Here is a 24326-nt window from a genome sequence, read left to right as displayed (position 1 = left end):
TAGAAACATTTTTCAAATATATGTAGCTAGTTTCTGGTTTTGCTCAATTGTATAAACACATACACACACTCTTATAGCCATATGGATAGTGTATTTAGTCAGTAAGTTGTGTCTGATTCTTACGTGATCCCATGGACTGTAGCCTGCCAGCCTCCTCTGTCCATGTAATTTTCCAGGCAAGAATACTGGAGTGGGTTGCTATTTCCTTCTCCAATACATAATATATAGACAATCATAAAAACTTTTCAAGGAAGTATGAGAACTTGCTATTTATCATCTAACTTTGATGTATGTGTGTGTGTGTGTGCAAACAGAGAAGATTATCAAAAGTTCAAAGTGTTAGTCGCTCAGTTGTGTCCAACTCTTTGCAACCACATGGACTATAGCCTGTTAGACTTCGCTGTTCATGGGACTCTCCAGGCAAGAATACTGGACGGGATTGCCATTTCCTCCTCCAGGGGATATTCCCAACCCAGGGATTGAACCCAGGTCTCTCACATTACAGGCAGATTCTTTTCCTGTCTGAGCCACCAGAGAGGAATATATACCCCAACAATACAGAAAATGTAACTTTTCAGTTTTAATGTGTGAATCAAGTTTCAGAAAAACCAAATGTAGAGTGTGTTAGCCCAACCTGACTTAGTAAAAAGACTTGCTTTCAGACAGTGGATTTTGCAAGTGCTTGTACCTGAAGCCGCCAACTATTTTACTGGAGGAAATTCAGCTTTGGCCTCAAAAATTCTATCTGAAAATAATATTTTTTCTGACGCTACTCTCTGCTTAATGAGGATACTGTCTTTTCCTGTTAGCAACATAAAAGGAAGCATATTCTCTGTGCGGGTAATCCCAGACTCTCTGCCTTCATCATAGTTGGAAAAGACCATTCTCAGCGCTTGCACAAAGGGGAGTTTAGGCTTCAGAGGGTCTTGAATAGTCCCCCTACATGTCATCAGCCAGTACCACCATGATTGTTGCACCAGCACAGAACTAAAATTGTTGGATTTTCCAGAAATTCATCCAGCCATACACTTAAAAGGTTTCCCAAGTCAAGCCCTTGCTTGTGGGAATCCTGGAGGAAAACATAAGGACCAGGAAGAAGGAACAGCAGTTCATATGTTGGCTTCCATTTTAGGGGGTACATAGAGAACACAGTGAACTTATGATCTCTTTCCCAATCATAGGAACATTACTATAAATTTAAAAATCACATATCAGATATTGGACGTTTTAGCATATACTCCCCAATTTGGGTGGGTGGGTGTGTGTGTGTGTGTGTGTATGTGTGTGTGTGTTATTTGATGCCAGGATCAAGTCATAAATATGTATAACATCTGATCAGTTGGGAGGCAGACTAGAGGTATGTGTGTGTGTTAAGTTACAGAAACATGCTGAACATAATATCCTTCAACTCCATGTGTAGTTTTTAAATGAACACTCTTGAATTCATACATTTTAAAATAAAAGATTTGTTTATATAGAAACCTACCAGCTGAACACCAAACACTTTTCTTCCTGCTACATTTGTAATTCCGGTCTCATGAGTGCATGCTCTTCTGGGCTGTTAGAGATAGTAGATGTCAGCTGACTCTTTGATTAGAGTATTGTTAATTCTTTGATAACACTGTATATTAAACCACAGTAGATAAAACTATGGTCCTGGCCTTCCTTCTTTTCCATTGTATTTTAATTAATTGCTATAAATTTTAAAATCACAGAAATTCCTTTGTTAATTAAGGTAAGGTAACTGAACAAATTGTGAGCAGATTAAAAAAAGTCTATTTCTGATATAGAAATTAAAGCTATATCATACAGCTATGTCATTCAGACTTACCACTGTTAAAAGTTTCATAGTAACTAATTGTTTAGATGAAATAAAATGTTGAATATAAATTAATTTCAAATAGCCTAATTTATGACTGATAAAATGTTTATATACATGATGTTTTTGTAATGCTATGGCCCGTAAAGATTTTTAAAAATTATATAACATTCTTCTTATGAATATCTTTGCATACTTTTTAAAATTAAAACAAAAGTGGCTTATTTTACTTCTTTCTGTATTGGGCTTGGAAATTGTCAAAGGATGGATTAAAAATTTCACCTCTCTCTCCAATGACGTTGCAAAAATATTTAACCTGTTAATTATTATTATCCTTTCTATAAGCATATGGTTTGAAATTTAAGATTGTAAAAATTATATCTAGTATACACTTTTTAGTATGATAAATGATGTATAAACAGTTTTCTGTTCAGTTTTACTTTATAACTGTTTCTTTGGTCTTAACCATGTAGCACGATATAAGTTTTTAAAAATGTATCCAAATGAACCAGTATTTGGAAATATGGCTCAAAAGAAGCTAAGGAGAGTGACTTTAAGTCAGATGAAGTTTGGTGGGACAGGGTCCATCAGAAATCTTGTATTCTATATGTTTGCTCTCTTCACCCTAGACAACACAGCCTCAATTCTCACCAGGAGAAATGGTTTCCGGAGGCAGGAGCAGTCTGTCTATTACCTGCCAATCTTCATCGTGGACAGCGGGTCGCCTTCACTCAGCAGCACCAACACCCTCACCATCCGCGTCTGTGACTGTGATGCAGACGGGGTTGCCCAGACCTGCAACGCCGAGGCCTACGTCCTTCCTGCCGGTCTCAGCACAGGAGCCCTGATCGCGATTCTAGCCTGTGTTTTGACCTTACTGGGTAGGTACCATTTGCGATGCTTTTTCTGTAAGAGCAGTCACAACTGCCAGTGGTCAGAATTTTTCATACATTCTGAGACTACATGCAGATATTCTAACCCATGGTATTTGGCTCACAGAGGAATGACCATTGGCCACATTTTCCAGTGATATGTTTAAAACTGAAATTGTCAATTTTTATTTTGTAAACATCAGTGAAGATAAATGGCTTCTGTTTAAAATGTTTGGTTTCTTTTAAGATTTTAAAAAACATTTACTGTATGCTCCAGCCTATTTCTTTTAGAGTTCAGGAGTCTCTATTAAACTAGAGAGAATATTTTCTATGTTATTTTGATAATATGCTTATTTTAGAAACCATGGCCTTCAGTGGAATCTAATACTTAACTTCTTAAGACGTGAACATTCTTTATGTTATTCTCTGTCCTTGCCTGTGTGTTTGAAATACATCATAATTTTTTTTAAAAGACCAATGAATAAGAGGGCATAAAAAAAGACATGATGACTTTACATCCTGCCTCTTTTCAGAAAAGATTTAAACTACATTTTATTATTTGCAAAGCTTAAAAGATTGCAATTTCAGCAATGCAAAATTTCCCAAGAAGAATTTACATATGTAATTGTACTTTTCCATGATTACTTTATTATGTGGTTAAGCTTGATTTATAACTCATATTAGAATTCCAGTTTTATAAGAGATTATGCAACATCCTTTTGAAAATTGGAAGGTGTCCAACATGGGCATTGGGTAATGGGTTTATTCCTTTACATTCTGTGAAGGCATAGTATAGTTTCCTACAGCGAGGACAATAAGCATTTGATATTGCATCTGAGCCTGTACTCTTGTGTTTTCTTGGGGTTTAATATAATTTGTAAATTCATTTATAGTTTTGTAAAAGCAGAATTTAGCAATGAGAATCATAATTGTATGATATTTAAAAGCAAGATTTATGAAGTTAGGTAAAACCTAGCTTTTATGCCTGCCTCCAACGTGTACTATGAGTTTGAGCAAGTTCTGGGAGTTGGTGATAGACAGGGAAGCCTGGCGTGCTGCATTCCATGGGGTCGCAAAGAGTCAGACACAATTGAGTGACTCAACTGGTTGATTGAACCTATATGAGCTCTTCATCAGGGGGAGCATTAGTTCTTCTAAGGCTAGCTTCTTAATCTCAAAGGAGAAAATAATATAGGTAAACTCCTAAGGCTGTTGTGAAAATTAAATGATAATTCATGTGCCAACCATCTAGTGAGCATTCAGTAAATTTTAAGTATAATTGATAAAGCAAGTTCTCAACCTATTAACCAAGGTAAGACCTAATTACTAATATACTGTGGAAATAATCTCATGAAAATGGAAGTTATTACCTTCAGCTAACCAAATCTAGAAGGGTATTAGCTATTTTTTTCATATAGCTTCATACAGATGGCTAAAACTTAGAAATTCATTAGAAATGGCAAGTAATCCCCAATTAAAGTCTGAATATACTGTAAAGGACTAGAGTCAGTTTCGAAAAAGCTTGGACCATTGCAACCTGCTTATCATTTCTTACCAGATTTCAAAACATGTTAATAAGAGGTAATTTGTATATTTATTTTATAGTAGCTGGATAACCTAGAAGATAAGTACTTTCCTTCGTGTGTGTGTGTGTTTAATTTTATTGGAATATTGTTTTTTTGACTTACAATGTTACAGGTGTATAACAAAGCGAATCAGTTTTTACGTCTATGTCCATTCTTTTTCACATTCTTTTCCCATATATCTTATTACAGAATACTGAGTGGGATTCCCTGTGCTATACAGTAGGTCCTCGTTGGTTCTTTCTTTTATCAGTTCAGTTCAGTCGCTCAGTCGTGTCCGACTCTTTGCGACCCCATGAATTGCAGCACGCCAGGCCTCCCTGTTCATCACCAACTCCCGGAGTTCACTCAGACTCACGTCCATCGAGTCAGTGATGCCATCCAGCCATCTCATCCTCTGTCCTCCCCTTCTCCTCCTGCCCCCAATCCCTCCCAGCATCAGAGTCTTTTCCAATGAGTCAACTCTTCTCATGAGGTGGCCAAAGTACTGGAGTTTCAGCTTTAGCATCATTCCTTCCAAAGAAATGCCAGGGCTGATCTCCTTCAGAATGGACTGGTTGGATCTCCTTGCAGTCCAGGGGACTCCCAAGAGTCTTTATAGTGTGTGTATATTAATCCCAATCTCCTATTTTATCCCTTATTCCTGTGTTTCTCCTTTGGTAATCATAAGTTTTATTTTGAGATCTGTAAGTCTGTTTTATAAACAAGTTTATTTGCATCATTTTAAAATTAAATTCCACATGTAAGTGCTATTACTTGATATTTGTCTGACTTACTCTCATGCTCCTCTTGGCCATCTGTATGTCTTCTTTGGAGACATGTCTATTTAGATCTGCCTATTTTTTGACTGAGCTGTTTGGAGATTAAATCCCTTGTTAGTTGCTTATATTTATATTAAGTTATATGCATTTATATTAATTTTTGTTCTTTCCCTATGTGGATCTTTAGGTCCAAGAAACTCAAGTTCTATAACCTCCCTTCTAGCTCTGGTTCTTCAGACACAACGGAGATTAGTTAGACTCGCCCACCTTTAGTTTTTAGAAGGCATTTGTGGAAATCACAGTCCACTTCATGAAATTAGTGCTCTTCCAGTGTGTCCAGGTTGGGCAGCTGGATGTTTAGGTTTCATGCTTCTTTTCACTTTTCTTCCCTGAAAAGACCTTAACAGTATTTTTCTCTGCTCTTAACTGTGGAGACCATTCATGATTTAGTACAACAACAAGAAAATATTTTCCTGGCTTTATAAATGGTAGTAGTACTTAAGTAAAAATATTAAATTGTAAAGAAAAAAAATGAGAGTATGTAAAAGATGAATCCGCATTGTGATCTGTAAAGGTAAAACATAATAACATAGCAGACTTAGTGATAATAACAGGCAGATTCCAGTGGCTCACTTAGAGTAGCAGCTGTATTCCTCTTTCAAACAAGTGCAAACATACTAAAAAGAGAATCGCATTGAATGAGATGGTACTAAGTGCTAGACGTTAGCTATCATTCGTAGCTCAGTCGGTAAAGAATCTGCCTGCAATGCAGGAGACCAAGGTTTGATTCCTGGGTAAGGAAGATTCCCTGAAGAAGGGAACAGCAACCCACTCCAGTATTCTTGCCTGGAGAATCCCATGGACAGAGGATCCTGGCAGGCTACAGTCCATGGGATCACAAGAATTGGACACAACTGAGCAACTCAGCCACCACCATGCCTACATTTTGCATGAGAGAAGTCTTTATTAGAGGAGACATGCACAACATTATAAGGTGTCAGAGCCAAGACCTAAACACAGCCCAGACTTCCTTGGGGATGTCCTTTATAAGGTATTTTTCCATAAGTATTTTCTAGTTTGAAACACTTGTGTGCGTCTGGGAACCACCTATTGATCTGTATATACGGCAGATCTATCTTAGATTTTTTCACCTAGTGGCTTTAGGACTTCTTTGGTGAACTCTGTCCAATTTAAAGTGTACTCCACTTACACAATCCTGAATGTGTTCTCTCAAGCCTGGGAGTATGTTTAATGTGAGCTTATTCTTCATGGCAACCAAAATACACTAGCTGTCTTTTGGCTTAAAATAGTCATTGTACTTAGGTCAGTTTTTCTGTCTCACATGAGCCTTAAATGAAATAATTCTAACTCACATATTTAATGGAGAGGAACATTAATGATACTCATTTTAGGGAAAGGAAAGATCAATTTCAGTTGCAATTAAACTTCTTCCTGTCGTGAGGCATGGAAAGCAGTATCTTGTGTATGCAGATGATTTGCAGATCTCTGGTTTGTATCTTAAACAGAACTAGAGAGGTACAGTCATTGTTCTGTCAGACTGCTAACATGAGAAGTCTGAAATTATCATACACTGAACAGTCTTCCTGCGTCCCTGCCTCTTCTCTTGATTTGGTCCCTACTTGTGTGTTTTTTGAGTGGAATTGGTCAGCCTGCACTCTTCTGTCCCATCCTCTGTAGCCAGTCAGCCCCTAAGTGCTGTTAATTTCACTTTGATTCTTGAATCTGTGTCTTTCGCTCCCTTAATACTCTATCTGATTTTGGCCAGGGTCCATCTTTCCCCTCCTGAATTAATGGCAGTTTCCCCAGTCTCTATCAGCTCCAATCTAATGGAAACACAGAGAGAGTAAGCTTTTTAAAAGCAAATGTGATTGCAACACTCCCAGCTTGAAATTTCTGTGGCTGCCCATTGCCTACAGACTAGAATCACCTTCTTTCTATGACCTGACTGCTCATTTTCAGGTGAACCTTCTCTCTCTCCACTCACAAGTGTACTTCAGTCAGATTGCAGAGTAGCACTTTGTCAGATTCATCCTGCTTTGTTTTTTATCTCTTCTTAAAAGCTTTGTTCTTTTGCTTGGAATACCTCTCCCAGAATCCAACAAGTAGTAACTCCTTTTTCTGTTCAGCACTTAACCTCCTTTGCTCCTGAGTCCAAGTGGGGTGCTGTTCCTAAGGTAGCAAAACAATCTTAAAGCATCTTTCCTGGCTGATTAATCCAAACCAGGTTGTCTACTCATCTGTCTTGTCTGGTGGACCCCTGCTTTTGGAGGCAATGACTGAGCAGTATTTCATCATTGTATATATGGAGCATCTCAGAAAATCATGATCTGACGTAGACAAGGCATATATCATACATGATACTGAATGAATCCGTGAGTGTTTGGGTGTACTCAGCAGTAGAAAAGAACATTTGATTTTTGTCATTATCCCTAACTTGTATTTCTGTTGGACCTGAATATTCCCACTTCAAAATATTCTACAGTTTTAGGCCTTTATTTGAGATCCAGCCTAAAGAGAAAAAAAAAAAATTATTGTAGTAGAGATTTCAAAGAAGCTTTGCTAAAATGCAGTTTAAATTTCAGTTAAAAATGCTATATTTGATATCTATCTGAATCATATACTTGGATTTTATTAATTACAGCTCTTTATTCTTTGTGAGTATAAGTAATAGGTGACTCTGCCTAGGCTCTGCGTATGCGTATGCATGCAAGCTCAGTTGTGTCCAACTTTGCTACCCCATGGACTGTAGCCCACCAGGTTCCTCTGTCCTTGGGATTCTCCAGGCAAGAATACTGGAGTGGGTTGCCATTTCCTCCTCCAGGCGATATTCCTGACCCAGGGATCGAACTTGTGTCTCCTGTATTGGCAGGTGAATTCTTTCCCACTGAGCTACCTGGGAAGTGTGGGTTCATTAGTGCAAATCCAAACTTGGGCCCTCTTTTACTGGGAATCTGCACATATCTGATTACACAGCATGTAGATCCAGACAAAGTGGGAAGCTGACTTCTCTCGTCCTTTCCGTCTTTTCTTAGGTGTCATTTCCAATGACATCTCTCTGTGATCACAGCCTGACTTCACTAGTAGCCCTGTATTTTTCCTGTCATTTCACTTTTTAAAACAAATGATTTCATTGCTTGAAATATCTCAGAAGCATTAAATATACTTTCATAAAATCCAGATGTCCCTCACGGCCCACAAAGCAAGGCACCTTCTGACACCTGCTCATGTCTCGATGACGTTAGACTGCCTGGTCCCTCCCTCACTCAGCAGGAAGGACCGTGTGGCCTTTCTTTCCGTGAACTTCAAATGTGCCACCCTGCTCCTGAGACCTTCTTCCAGCTTCCTCTACCTCTTGGATTCTTACTATTCTTAGTGCCCCAGTTCAGTATTACCTTGAAAGAGGGAATGTCCTGATTAAATTAGGTGCTCCTCATGTCCACAGTTCTTTATTACAAAACCTGTTTCCTTTGTAGTGGGTATCATAGTTGGTAAATATTTATCATGCTCAAATATAAAAAAACATTGAAAGTAATGATCTTAATCTCTCCCTTTTGTAAAACCATTATGTTCTCAAAGCCTAGCACAGGGCACTCAGGAGAAAAAATATTTTGGGGTAAACTGGTGAATAGTACTTATTGCATTCTACTTAATGTTACTACGTTTGTGTTATATTTTGTGCTTTTCATGGATAGGCCCAGTATCTGTTATTCCACTAAATGGAAGAGAGTAGATAATCAAACACATGATCTAAATTAACTAGGGGTTATCAAAATCATATGCGTGTGAATAGTAAAGTGTATGTTTCTTTCTGTGCATCAGTTATATGATTCAAATTTTAGCAAGACCAAAGAAATAGGAACTGGAGTGTGTAAGAATTTATTACAGAAATTCAGAAAAATGACATTTTAAATGAAATCAGATAGTGCTTACTTTATGTAGCACTATTTAAGTATGGTGCAAATATAAATTCACTTAATTTTCATAAAGTTACTGTGAAATACTTTCTTTCAATATTATCTCCATTTTGGAGAGAAGGAAACTTGAAGTAAGGGGAGGCAGAAGTTATTAAAAAGCTAAGTTCTGCTTGCCCACTGATGTGAATAATTATTTATGCTTAATTAGTGAACTTCTATTCTGATTATGCTAATAACAATTTTTCATTTAGGTTGTTTTTCACTTATACGTAATAGAGTAATAATTGTAGTGTGATAGCTGTTTCACTATTCAATGTGTCATTTGGTAATTAAATCCTCTACTATAACCATAAGACCATATGCAATTATGATTTTTCTGGTATTTTCAAATCTTTTAAATCGACTGTCCAGAAGAAACACATGTGAATCACGTGCATAATTTTAACTTTTCAAGGGAACCTCATTAGAAAAAAATAGTTTTTAAAGTGAAATAAATGCTAACAACATATTAAAGCAGTCTGAACAAACTATTGTAATCTTAACATATAATCAGTTATTATTATATTTTACTTAAAAATTGTCTTTAACATCACATGTACATTTTACACTTAGAGCAGTCTGAAATAGTAATAGCCGCATTTCAAATGCTCATTCACCACCTGTGGCTTCCGCATTGAGTAGTGAAGATTTAGACAGCCTTTTATGTCTAATACATTCTGAATGTTTATAAAGACATAGAGCAAATAATATTTCTTGGTGAAGGCTGGCTCATCCATCACCTCTTACCTTACTGCCATCTCTTCTGTGAGGCGTTCTCTGAGCATCCTGGCTAAACCTTCCCATCCATATATTCTTAGCATATGTTATAATGCTCTGTAACTATTGCATTTATAATAATTGCCTTTTCTTATTTAAGTTATTGAACTTAATGGCAAGAGCTATCTGCATATCACCATAGTACCTTACCTGCTTGTCAATTTAACAAACATTTATTGAATTCAAACTGTCAAGTATTGTTCTTTGTGCTTTAGGTATATCTGTGTGGAATAGCATCACTGCCCTTCTAGGGCTTATAGCTTTGGAAAATCTGTGCTCTGTAAAAAATATTGTTGAATTAAATGATATTCAGACATTTACTTTTTGGAAGTAGTCTATAAACAATGGGGTACACTTAAGAAAGTGATAGTTAACTGGTTTACATATGCACCTTAAAAATCCTTTACAGATCTTTAAGGATGAGGAAAACTGACTGGAAGGTAATTTACATGACTGTGGTTTAAAATTAGCACCAGACTGAATGTTTAAAATATGTTAATACATGAATGGAAAAACTTATTCTTTAATAGAAGTAACCTTATTTAGAAGTTAGTACCATTTTGTGTCCATCAGATTTCATCTGCAGAATTCTATCAAGTTCTGGGTAAATAATTATGTTGTTAGCCTGTGGGAAGTGGGTTAGAAAAGTAGGACCAAAATACTGCCAAGGTGATTTAGTAAAAACCATGTTCCAGGTTAAATGTCTAGATGTGTATCTGACACACACCACAGTGAAGGTTGGAAAAAGAGTTCACTGAACGGAGAGTTAGGGAGTTTGGGATGGACATGTGCACACTGCCGTATTTAAAATAGATCACCAACGAGGACCTACCGTATAGCGCAAGGAACACTGCTCAATGTTCTGGGGCAGCCTGGATGGGAAAAGGGCTTGGGGGAGAGTGAATGCATGTATATGTATGGCTGAGTCCCTTCGCTATTCACCTGAACTATCACAGCATTGTTAATCAGCTATACCCTAATACAAAAAAATAATAATTTAGAAAAAGAAGAGTTCACTAACTTACAGTGTGAACTTCTAAATTTTTCTATATCTTTCCTTCCACTTCTCTCGAGTTTGAGAGACTGGTACTCTCCCGGTCTGCCTGCTTCTTGGCATCCATGCACGCCTGTATTTTCTTACAGCGAGTCGCATGATGATTTGTACTATATTTATATGTGTATATATAGCCTCCACAGTGAGCTGCTGGGATGTGGGAATCGCTCTTGCTATATTTGGCCCGTACCCAGCACTATTTCCTACACACTGGGATACTCGGGAAATGTTGAATCGAATGTTAGGAAACTGAATTCTACAATCAGAAATGTAGGTCAACATTATGCATTTTCTGCTCTAAGAGTGTTCCAACTTCTTTTCTCACGTCTACTCTTCCCTGCCTCCTTAGTCTAATCAGAATGACTTTTCTTCTAAAAACAAATCTGATCATCCTGTGCTCTCCTTAACCCTTGCTAGTGCCTACGTCTCCTGGCTTCCCTCCCATGTCTCTCTTTCCTCTTCACCCATGTCGGTCTCACACTTTTGTTCACTGGTTGTACCCAGAATACTCTTCCATCTCACCTCTTGACCCTCAGGCTTCAGTTATCCTCAGTTACTTCTGCTTCTGATCTGTTTCCCCTGATAGGTTAATATATCCTCGGTGGGAGTGGTGGAATCACTAAGCTGTGTCCAACTGCTGCAACCCTGTGAATGGTAACCTGCCAGGCTCCTCTGTACGCGGGGTTTCCCAGGCAAGAATACTGGAGTGGGTAGCAATTTCCTTCTCCAGGGAATCTTGGCAACGTAGGGATCGAACCTGGGTCTCCTGCATTACCAGGCAGATTCTCTCCCAACTGAGCCACGAGGAAGCTCTGATATATCCTTGTAAGATCATATTTTCCTCTTTTGGAATAATTATCACTGTTTTTCTTTTACATACAGTTGTCTTTATTTGATGAATATTTGTCCACTCCATTTAATTCTAAGGACTTCCCTGGTGGCGCAAATGGTAAAGCATCTGCCTACAATGCAGGAGACTTGGGGTTCTATCCCTGGGTCAGGAAGATCCTCTGGAGAAGGAATTGGCAACCCACTCCAGTATTCTTGGCTGGAAAATCCCACGGACAGAGGAGCCTGGTGGGCTGCAGTCCATGTGGTTGCAAAGAGTCGGACACGACTGAACGACTTCACTTTCACTTTAATTCTGAGTTCCATGAGGAAATGTGTGTTTACCTGTATGTGCAACATTGTATAAGTATACCAAAGTCACGTACTAAATGGTTAACTCATATTTGTGAAGTGGATATATAAATTCACCAGCATGCACAATACATGGGCATGTCTAGGCTCCAACTAGGCCTAAATCTTTTGTCTCCACTCAGACGTATAGCCCATATGACAGAAAGACATGTGATAAAACGTTTTAAAATATATAATCTTGTGCTTACTTAGGCAGAAAATATTCCTTTTAATACAGGGATTATCTCCATAGCCACTGAAGAGCAGTTAATACTTGTTCTCCGTAAAGGTTAAAATTTATTTTTTATACATGCTCAAGTAGTTAGAAATTAATATTCTCCCAAGTCATTGAAATGTTAAACTGTCTAACCTTCTAAAAGACCTCACATTTATTCTCAGCCCCAGGCAAGACTGGGAAATAAAACAAACTTCATAAGATATTAATATCCTAAATGGGTATTATCCCCATGGGCTGATGCACCCATGGATTCTCAGGTTTCACTTTTCCTAAACACTGTAATTGAAAGTCAGAAGGCACGTATATTGGTAGCTTGAAACTACATTTACAACAGAGCATACTAAATAATTGTGAGATGTAGATAATATATGACAGGATCCATTGTACTTAAATGAAAGAAAGAGAATTGAGAATTTTGAAATGTTTTGTCTTAAGATACTGACTTAAATGAAAATAACGTCTAATTCTTACATCTAATTCGACCCTTCTTCATACCCTCATTACTCCTATGCCATCACTTCTTCCATCCTTCTGTGCTCAACTGAACATTTGCTCCATCCCAGCGGTCCAGTTTTTGCTCTTCACTTTGGCATATTTCTTATTTTCACCTGTTTCCGCCTGTCTACCCATCACAATTCTTTGGATACTCACCTTTCCTTTCTGTGTCTTAACTCGGTTTGACTTCTTAATGAGAAGTCTTTGTTGGTTAAACTTTCTGCTGCTATTCTTTTATTTCTAGCAGACCATATACAATAGTTTCAGAAACTAAAGTATATAAATCTAAATTCCCTGATGTGTCCTTCTGGGTTCTAGCAACTCTTACCTGAGTTCTCAGCTTTTATCTCTATTACCTTCTATGAAGTTCTAAGCTCACAGCATGAGAGAAAGTGCAAAGGCTTTGAAGACAGATGGGAATACAACTCAACCCAGATTATTATGTTGACCACAGAGAGATTATTTTGTGTTTGAGATAACCTGCCAATGGGAAAAGACTTACTCCAGAGAATTACTGGGAAGGTCAGCTGATCTTCTGCATTCAGACCATCATCTTACTTACTGCTTTTTTTCTCTCCCATTTCATCTTTAGGCATAGGTCTTGCCATAAACTTGATATGCCTTCTACTTTCCTTATTACCTAACTTCATTCTTGGTTTTCCCTCAGGGGAGAAACACAACATCTTCATTTGCTGTGTTCACAGAATTTTGCATGAATGTTCTTGTAGGTCACATGATAACTATGAACATGTCTCTGTTGGACAACAGCAAGTCCCTGGCCTGCTGCTCATCTCCCTACATGATTCCCAAATTTCTTTGATCTCCTTAGTCCCTGCTGTGAGCACACAAGTTGGCTATAACTATCATATATGGCTAGGTTCAGATTAACTGACTTGCCCAAGTAGTAACTACTGGGCAAATATCATGCAGCTAATATCAGGAAAGAATGGACTTTTATCAAAGGCCTGCTTGACATCAAAGCTATATGTTAATTTTCAAGTTTCATATCAGAATGTTACAACAGAAACGTATCAGTCTTTTGTAAACATGTTTTTTGCTGTAGCATTCTGGCATGGAGCTTGAAAACTAAAAGGCTTTGGAGTGGTGGACGTGCTAGTTTTCAGAAGACAAAAAGGGACAGGGTTGGGAATCCACTTAGCAAAGAGGGTAGACACATAGCAGAGTATTTATGGGAATAGACAGGAAATGAATGACGCCTCATTCATTTCAAAACCATGGGTTTTGGAATTACACATCTGCTGCTTTGATGAAGCCAGTTGAAAATATTCAAGTGTAGTAAATAAGATGAAAGAAAGATGAAGAGAAAAGCATTTATGTGCCATGGCAACAGGAGAAAGTGGGCAGAAAGCTCAGAAATGTATGTCAGTTCCCAAACTGTAGGTTGCAGATAAAGCGTGTGGGGGAGCAATAGGCCAGGGTCAACTAGGAAAGGAAATTAAAAAGTGTTGCAATAAACAATTGGCTTCCCCCCATTTCTAAAGATCCCCAATAAAATTATTTTGGTCAGTCACATTCCTACTGATGATGGAAAACAAATAGCAGACACATGCCTAAGAAAGCATATGCTTTTCACTGATGATAACAAAAAGGTTTAAAGTTAATTCATGTTAGGTTTTGCTTTTTAAAACAAATTGAGGTGAAGGCTGGAATATGCTTCACCCCTACTCATTACCTTTAATTATTCCAAATTACTTTGATGTCTTTCTTAGTTTTATGTTTTTGTTCTCAAATGTGTTCTTAATGCCAAAGAAAAACCTTAAAGGGTATTTTAAATATAAACTTCTTTTTAAACTGTTGAGAGTAATATACCTCAAACAGTAATCCACTCAGTATCTATTTTGGGACTTCTAGACTTTCCAGGAAAATAGTTCTTGTGATGAAAAATTGTTAAAAGGATATCTTATTTGTAGCCAAAGATAATTCACTGATTTTCATTAATGACTATATATTTTTGAATTCTAAAATTCAAGAATACCTTTCTACTTCATTTTAATTTGTAGGCCATGAAATCTAATATGTTCCCAAGTCAACCAGCATTCAGTAACTTGTAGCCAGAGCAGAGCAGAACAGTCATCATCTTATTTGTGCATACAGTTGTCCAACTGTATCTGTGGGGATGTGATTCCCAAAGTCAAGACTGCTCAAGTCCTTTATGTAAAATGGTGTAATATTTACATATCACCCATGTACATCTTCCCCTATACTTCAGATCATCTCTAACACCCAATACAATGTAAACGTTATCTCAATAGTAGTTGCAAATTCAATGTCAATGTTGTATAAATCATAGCCTAAGTGAAGCAAATTCAAGTTTACTCTTTGGAACTTCCTGAAATTGAAAAACCAAAAAAAGTTTCAATCCAAGTTTGGTTGAATCTTTGGATGTGGAACCTGCAGATCCAGAAGGCCAACTGTATTTATTAAGAGGCACAAAAGTGCATATTCAGTTAGAGAAAAGCGAGGTAGATGATCTTATTTGCAAAGGTTGCAAAGGAGAGAGAGGCACGGATGTAGACTAGAAGTGTATGGATGTCAAGGGAGAAAAGGAGGATAGGATGAATTGGGACTGGCGTATACACTACTGATACTATGTATGCTGCTGCTGCTAAGTCGCTTCAGTCGTGTCCAACTCTGTGTGACCCCATAGACGGCAGCCCACCAGGCTCCCCTGTCCCTGGGATTCTCCAGGCAAGAATACTGGAGTGGGTTGCCATTTCCTTCTCCAATGCGTGAAAGTGAAATCGCTCAGTCGTGTCCGACTCCTAGGGACCCCATGGACTACAGCCTACCAGGCTTCTCCGTCCATGGGATTTTTCAGGCAAGAGTGCTGTAGTGGGGTGCCATTGCCTTCTCCGGATACTATGTATAAAATGGATTAATTGGCAGGAACCTACTGTATAGCACATGGAACTCTGCTCAATGCTCTGGGTTGACTGAAATAGGAAGGAAATCCAGAAAAGACCAGATATATGTATATGGCTGATTCACTTTGCTATACAGAAGAAATTAGCACATCATTGTACAGTGACTAAACTCCAATAAAAGTTAACTTACAAAAAGTGTATTCAGTTTATTTAACAGTATAGCCAGTGTAGTTGTCTCTGTTTTCCAGTGCAAACATCTGCTTTATTATGTATGTTTTGATAGAAGAAAAACGCCTAACATTAAAAGAAATGATTGATTTCTTCCATCAATCTTTGACTACTGCTAAAACCTTACAACCTGTAGGCATAATACCTGTAGGCATAAAACGTTAAAAACCCAGTTCAGTGTTTCATTCTGAAAGTGGGACTCTATTAGAGGGAAGCTTTTAATGTTCGTATAGGATCTGACATACTGGATTTTATTGAACAGCTGAGTTTCCTAGACAAGTACTAGGCATTTCTTCAAAGAACCCAGCTAAATGCTATAATCCATTTCCCTCGGAAATGGCAGTTGTTAAATTAGACCCCAAACGTTTATGAATGTCGCTTTGCCTTTCCAGCAATTAAAGAGTTCCAAAGGAAAAAAAAAAAAAGGTCCCTTTGTGTTTCATGGCTTTGAAATTATTATGTTAATCCTGAGCTGGTCCTCCCATCTGCTCTGTCAAATGCTTTGGAGGTTACATTCAAGAGGGTGGCATCAGTTCTGAACAGGTGTGGGAAAGGGTTTCTTGATGTGTAAAAAGTGTTCGATATTAAAGGCGTTTTAGCAATTTGAGCGTATCTACTGCTGTGAGTTCCCGCGTTAAGTAGGCAGCCCATTCATTTCCCTTTAAAGGACAAAAACACCTGTAAGCAACACCAGAGACCCACTTTCCCCAGGATGGAGGGGGTAGCCAGTGAGTTGACTGAAACTGTCCCTTTGCTATCTCCTTGTCGTAGTGCTGATCCTCCTGATCGTCACCATGAGAAGACGGAAAAAAGAGCCCCTGATTTTCGACGAAGAGAGAGACATCAGAGAAAACATCGTTCGATACGACGACGAGGGTGGGGGAGAGGAAGACACGGAAGCCTTTGACATGGCTGCGCTGAGAAACCTCAACGTCATGAGAGACACCAAGACCCGGAGGGATGTGACCCCGGAAATCCAGTTCTTGAGTCGACCGACTTTTAAAAGCATCCCGGATAATGTCATTTTCCGGGAGTTTATTTGGGAGAGACTGAAAGAAGCCGACGTGGATCCCTGCGCCCCGCCTTACGATTCCTTGCAGACGTACGCCTTCGAGGGGAATGGCTCAGTGGCGGAATCTCTCAGCTCCCTAGATTCCATCAGCTCAAACTCTGATCAGAATTATGACTACCTTAGTGACTGGGGACCGCGTTTTAAACGCCTCGCAGACATGTACGGAACCGGCCAGGAGAGCTTGTACTCATAGCCCTGGAGACCTTCGTTTGAAAGGTACTGAAGGAAAAGTAAAGGCAAAAGAAAAAAAACAGCAACACAAACAAATGACGTACAGAACACAAGAACTCCGCTTGCTAAAGGGAAATGGTTGTAAATATTCCTCCATTTTTAACTGTTTAGGTTTCTGCCTTGGTGAAGCAAATCTTCATTAGACTTGTCCAAGGGACTGCACTGACCACAGACTCTGAGCATTTGAAGGATTTTTTGATTTAAAAAAAAAAATGCTCAGTGGTTTGTGAATAGACAGCAACTCTCAGATACCTGCAAAGGCACCCAGCCTTCTGAGTGAGAAGTGCAGTGATGGTATCGGTAGTGAGGCGACTAAAACACCATTTGCCAGGAAAAAGTCCTAGAACTTCTTGCATATCAAAACTTGGGACAAATTTAATTTACAGTGATGCTTTCGGCTTGCTAGATTAGAGCATCCAGCAGAATTTTATTGCTGTGGGTTAGCAAATATATTTTATTTCGCAGTATAAAAATTCTCAGAAAATCCTCCCCAGTCCAATACAAGCCAATAAAATTTGGTTTAAGGCAACATAAACCATTGTTTAGCAGATAAATCCAGAAGTGTTCCAAATAAGCAACAGGTAAATCATTCTTAAAGTTGGCAGTGTTTTTGAGATGCTTGTGTAGGTATGAAAAAAAGTTGCTGTCTATTCGTTGCCTTTTTTTTTCTTTTTTTACTATCTCTTCTGATTTGTACAGGAGACTACCTTCTCTTTTTTTATTTGACACATGGTGTTATATTTATTTTGGAGCTCCAATCTCCACTCAATTCAGGTCCATCTTCCTGCCTTGGAATATTAAGCTCATCAGAACATGTTGATTTTTTTTCCACTCTGAACTACATGAAGGAAATGAAGCATAGAAATAGAAAGAGAGAAAAAAATAAAGTTGAGCAATTGAGCCCTTACTACTGTTCACATCTCAGAGAGGAACACAGCTACAAGGACATAGAAGTTGTCTGTCTGAGCCATTAGAGTTTAGAGAACATTGGAAGAAGTGTATCATAGAAAGAAGATTTCAGAGAGAATTGAGATTTTCTTTGATGCAAGATTTATTTTTCAAGGTAACAAGTTCTAGAAGCTCCAAAAACTTTTGAGAATTTGTTTTCCCCTCCTCCTTTGCTATAAAAATATGGACAGATTTTTTAAAATGTATCTTAAACAATGTAATGTTATAAATTTCAAAATCCATCCTTCAGTTCTGATGCAAATATGTTCCTCAAGAATTATCCAAACAGTGTATACTTTCTGTACCAGTTTAGATGTGCCAAAGTGAGCAGAGGAAATTCAAGTGATCACATGTGTTTGAGAAAAAGAATTTTATGACGAAAATGTTATTTCTACCTAACATTATTTTCTAGGTTAATACTAGTTTAATGTGAATATAGTCAAGTAAGAATGATTTTTTTTCTTTTTACCTTTTAAAAAGGGTTTATTGATGGGTTCCTAATAAATCTACAGATAGTGGACATTGTATAGGAAATTGTGTTTCTAAAAGTGCTTTCTGAAAGATAAACACTGGAACCAGAGTATCAGTATTTTGATTACATGAGGAGAAACTCTGTAGGATTCTGTAAAATTGCAGCCCACCTTTAGAAATGAAGTATGTGAAAGTGGCCTTCAGCTTCATCAAAATAAATAATTCAATAAATACGATTATCTGTAAACAGTTCTTTCATTTGAATAGCTTTATAGACATTGTTTCATGACTAGACATGCTTCTTGCTGTATCAATACACATATGCATATGAAAAAACAATTTTATAACAGAGTAAAGGATACTGTTCATGACTTTTAATCACATATGTCTTTCAGATTACAAAAGTAAAGCATAGTACATTCACCCAAGTCTGTAAAATCAGAGTGCAGTGCAGGAATGATATAGGTGTTAAGTCAGCAAGGTGCTGAGAACACGATTGTGTAATAATCCCCTTGTTGTCCTCAAGAAGATAAAATAGTACATTTGAATTATGATGTCACAGCTGCTGATTGTTGCATAAATGGAAGTTTGAATGTATTTTAGAAAAGGAACATCACACCATTCACCTTGCTTTCTCTCCTTTTAAAGTATATATATTTTCTTTTTTCAAAAAAAATTTCATATTTGCCAGTAAATGATTGGGGGGGGCTTTAATTTAAATAAAGATTTGAAATTCTTGCATATACTCAATTGCCATTTTCTGTGTGAAAGATGATAATAATACAGTATGGTACTTGATTCATTGGTGTTTAAAAGAAATCTTGAGATGGCTGCAAGTATGTCCCTAATAGAGATGGAGTTTATATGAAGTATTCTAGCTAAGCTTCTTTTAATGATGGTGAGTGTTATTTTAGTTCTCTTTTTTTCTTCTGAAAGCTAGGGTTATATGTGTTTATCTGACATTCTGGAGAGAGAGGCTCTGTTGTAAACCCAGAAAGTAGTCGATGAACAAAAATCAGTGTTAGAGCTAGTTACAGAATTCTCCAAAAGTGTTAAATAAATACCTATTATATCATCTAACCACTAAAATTCAGTGGTGGACTGGTGCCAGCTCAGAACAACTCCTAAGTACCTTACTTATTTTTTTCCGATTCTGCTTCTAGTGATAATATCTTTGTAGGTCAGCCATGGTGGTAATAGTTAGACCTTCACATAAATCAACAAACTACCTTTTCTTTTTTTTTTTTTTGAGAACTGTTAATAGTGGGTAGCTGTTTACTAACACGTCACTGCTTACTTTATAAAAGGAAATCCCCTAGTTGTAAATACAGTATGAATGAATAGAATATCAAATAATGACGTGAGAGCAATATGTGCCCTGTTCTACTACTAAATACAGATTCATGTAGTCGTGACTCCTAGTATCAGATCCTTGGAGCTACAGGTAGAAAGGGAGGGGACCCGCTTCATATGGGATGCAGAAAACGGTTGAGAAGTCAACTTTACATATTTTCCATTAGTCCCTGTGGGGGCACCATTAGAAGCTGAAGGTATACAAAGTAATGCATATTTTGGACAATTTTGTTTCTTAAAATTAATTGCATTTAACTTGTTACCTTCCAACTCAAAGAAATAAACTCAGGCCTCTACTCTAGATTGTTACTCTTGCATAATGTTGAGTCAGCGTAAAGAACAGGAAAACTAAACCTTATCAACAAAGTGGAATTTTGCAAATCAAGCCTAAATTATGATTCTGGATGTGCACTATGCTAAAGCAATATGCCAAAGTCAGCTGCAGACCAAAATTAGGAAGGAGAGAAGACGAGATGCTGTATAGAGGCAATGAATAGATCTTTCTACAAGCAGTCACCTAGATGAAGCTGGTCAACTTTTTCCTTTAATAGGAAGCTCAGCCGAGGTGACTGCAGTTACAGTTAGACAACTGCTAGACACAGGCAAGAAATAATAATGTGAAGGTTATGCTACCCGCCTATTCACTCTGCCCTCTGAAAATATCTTACATTTATTTTAACTTCAGGCACAATTACAACTACTACACTGGATGATGAGCAGTCTTTGGCAATTTTTCTCATGTAAATGGCATAGTTGTGTAAGGTAGGAATTGTATTCGTGGTATGGTGCACAGGCTCAAAGAACTTACATGCAAATAGACTGTTAGCATCATATTCAAATATAAAATCCAGAAGAGCTTAAGATAAAGTTAGATATACTGCAAGAGGCAAAAAGCATCTTGTTTAAATATTTTAATATTTTTAAGTACTACTTGCAAATATTCATCAACAAATTTTACATGTTATTTTGACACCTTTTGACTTCAGCCACCTGATGAGAAGAGGTGACTCGTTGGAAAAGACTGATGCTGGGAAAGACTGAAGGCAGGAGGAGAAGGGGCAATAGGCATCACCAACTCAATGGAAAGGAGTCTAAGCAAACTCAAGGAGATAGTGAAGGACAGGGAAGCCTGGCATGCTGCAGTTCATGGGGTCACAAAGAGTTGGACATGGCTGAGTGACTGAACAACAACAAAAATTGACTTTCAAACAGTTCTAGTTACCCAAGTTGTTTCTAAATCACTATTTGAAGATTTATGTACAGTTGATCTAATTAAAGTTGATTGAAAGAAAGCTTGGACTTACTCTAAAACTGTTTCTGGTCAGGGATGTCTGGGGACAAATGGAACATATGTGATGGTTAACACATAAGAAAATTCATTTTCTGTTTGTCTAGGTAGTTTATTGAACTTAAATCTATCAGTTTGTTCAGTCATTCAGTCATTTCTGACTCTTTGCGACCCCATGCACTGCAGCACACCAGGCTTCCCTGTTCATCACAAACTCCTGGAGATTACTCAAACTCATGTTGATTGAATCAGTGATGCCATCCAAACATCTCACCCTCTTGTTCCAGTGGGAACCTTCAATCCTTCCCAGCATCAGAGGCTTTTCTAGTGAGTCAGTTCTTTGCATCAGGTGGTCAAAGTAGTGCAGCTTCAGTAAGATTCCTTCCAATGAATATTCAGGACTGATTTCCTTTAGGATGGACTGGTTGGATCTCCTTAAAGTCCAAGGGACTCTCAAGAGTCTTCTCTAACACCACAGTTCAAAAGCATCAGTTCTTCAGTGCTCAACTTTCCTTATAGTCCAACTCTCCCATCCATACATGACTGCTGGAAAAACTATAGCTTTGACTAGACAGACCTTTGTTAGCAAAGTAATGTCTCTGCTTTTTAATATGCTGTCTAGGTTTGTCATAACTTTTCTTCCAAGGAGCAAGCGTCTTTTAATTTTATGGCTGCAGTCACCATCTGCAGTGATTTTAGAGCCCCCCGAAATAAAGTCTCTCACTGTTTCCATTCTTTCCTCATTTCGCATGAAGTGATGGGACCAGATGCCATGATCTTAGATTTCTGAATGTTGAGTTTTAAGCCAACTGTTTTACTCTCCTCTTTCACTTTCATCAAGAGGTTTAGTTCTTCTTTGCTTTCTGCCGTAAGGGTGATGTCATCTGCATATCTGAGGTTATTGATATTGCTTCCGGCAGTCTTGATTCCAGCTTGTGCTTCATCCAGCCCAGCATTTTGCATGATGTACTCTGCATATAAGTTAAATGAGCAGGGTGACAATATGCAGCCTTGATATACGCCTTTCCTGATTTGGAACCAGTCTGTTGTTCCATGTCCAGTTTTAACTGTTGCTTCTTGGCCTGCATACAGATTTCTCAGGGGGCAGTTCAGGTGGTCTGGTATTCCCATCTCTTTAAGAATTTTCCACAGACTGTTGTGACCCACACAGTCAAAGTCCTTGGGATTGTCAATAAAGCAGAAGTAGATGTTTTTCTGGAACTCCTGCTTTTTTGATGATCCGGTGGATGTTGGTAATTTGATCTCTGGCTCCTTTGACTTTTCTAAAACCAGCTTGAACATCTGAAAGTTCACTGTTGATGTACTGTTGAAGCCTGGCTTGGAGAATTTTGAGCATTATTTTGCTAGTGTATGAGATGAGTGCAACTGTTTGGGAGTTTGAACATTCTTTGGCATTGCCTTTCTTTGGGATTGGAATAAAAACTGAACTTTTCCAGTCCTGTGGCCACTGATGAGTTTTCCAAGTTTACTGGCATATTGAGTGCAGCATGTTAACAGCATCATCTTTTAGGATTTGAAATAGCCCAACTGGAATTCCATCACCTCCACTAGCTGTGTTTGTACTCATGCTTCCTAAGCATCCCACTTGACTTCACATTCCAAGATGACTATCTCTAGGTGAGTGATCACACCATCGTGGTTATCTGGGTCATGAAGATCTTTTTTTGTATAGTTCTGTGTATTCTTGCCACCTCTTCTTAGTATCTTCTGCTTCTGTTAGGTCCATACCATTTCTGTCCTTTATTGAGCTCATCTTTGCATGAAATGTTCCCTTGGTATCTCTAATTTTCTTGAAGAGATCTCTAGTCTTTCCCATTCTATTGTTTTCCTCTATTTCTTTGCATTGATCACTGAGAAAGGCTTTCTTATCTCTTTTGCTATTCTTTGGAACTCTGCATTCAAATAGTGTATCTTTCCTTTTTATAGTTAATTATTTTTTAATTATTAACATATATTGTGTATATATTCCATGGTATATGAAAGTTGAGGGAAGCTAACATAATAAGATTAGGTGACAAATCATCATCATAATCAAAAGAACAAGAAAGGAATAATAGCATTTCCATTTTCAGTGTAATTGAAATTGTTTCAGAAGAGTGGGATTAGCCCTTAAGAAAAATGGGAGTTATTTGAGGCTGTGACTTGGCAGGCACTATAAAGTATAATTCCAGGAGTAATTTTTCAAGCAAAAACGAGACAGCCCATGTGTGCAACATTCTTGACACTTTTTCATTATTATACTGCCTTGTACTGGCTTGGAACTTAAAGAACAGGTGTGTGTGTATGATTGAGTGACATTGGAAAATATGTCTGAAACGACCTTAAAGAATAACCAAATATTGTTAATTCTAGTGTATTATTGTCATTTGGCAAATGCCTATTAAGCAATAAGACAAAGTCTGATTAATTCAGGGGAGCAATATTTTATTTGCTTAAGAATCTAAATTGTGAAAGGATTATGGTGTTAAGGGGACAGCATTTAGCTGAACTATCTGGATAACTGTCTTCCTCATTTTCTTTTGATTGTGTAGATGCCATCTCATTGTCAACACAGAATGTGGAATGTGAATTATTTATTGTGGCTTGTCACCAGGCTTTGGCTTGTTGAGTAGCACTGGTATAAGAGAAAGCATCCCTTGTCTGTGGTTATAAAATCTGGGTCAGAAGTCAGTTCCAGCCCGTTTTGGCTGTGCCCTGGATACCAGTCTAACTCTCTGAACCTTTATATCTTTGTGATTAAAATTGAGATAATTACCATCCTGTCTGTTTTAGAAGCTTGTGAGATGATTAAGTGAAAATGCTGTGTAAACTGTAAAGCACTGTAAAAATGTAAGGCTTTATTATGGAAAATTATGGAAATTATGTAATAAGATTGATTATATTTTTCTTAGTGGTAAACATGGATAATTTCTGGTTTGGGAAATATGCAATAAGGGAAAAAACATGCAATTAATATCCTAAGTTGGGAAAAGACACAATTGATATAATTAATTGAAGCAACTACTTTGGAACAGTTATTTTATAAAGTCTTTCATGAATTTGGGTAAACTCCAGGAGTTGGTGATGGACAGGGAGGC

The 24326-nt window shown here is 37.7% G+C and overlaps 1 protein-coding gene across 5 annotated transcripts in view; it reads left to right on the top strand.

The window, feature by feature from the left end:
• CDH7 (cadherin 7) overlaps positions 1-19332 on the top strand; it is a 142625-nt gene extending 123293 nt beyond the window's left edge. For all 5 annotated transcript variants that reach the window (XM_060405191.1, XM_060405190.1, XM_015103578.4 and 2 more), the window contains 2 exons: positions 2449-2700; positions 16637-19332. In XM_060405191.1, coding sequence (XP_060261174.1) covers positions 2449-2700; positions 16637-17130 — 746 coding nt within the window. In that variant the 3' untranslated portion in view covers positions 17131-19332. The remainder of the gene's footprint in view (positions 1-2448; positions 2701-16636) is intronic.
• Positions 19333-24326: the final 4994 nt, after the last annotated feature.

This window comes from Ovis aries, chromosome 23 (genome assembly GCF_016772045.2).
Source record: "Ovis aries strain OAR_USU_Benz2616 breed Rambouillet chromosome 23, ARS-UI_Ramb_v3.0, whole genome shotgun sequence".
Lineage (NCBI taxonomy): Eukaryota > Metazoa > Chordata > Mammalia > Artiodactyla > Bovidae > Ovis > Ovis aries.
Note: the sequence above shows the minus strand (reverse complement) of the source record. Positions and strands in the feature narration are given on the sequence as shown.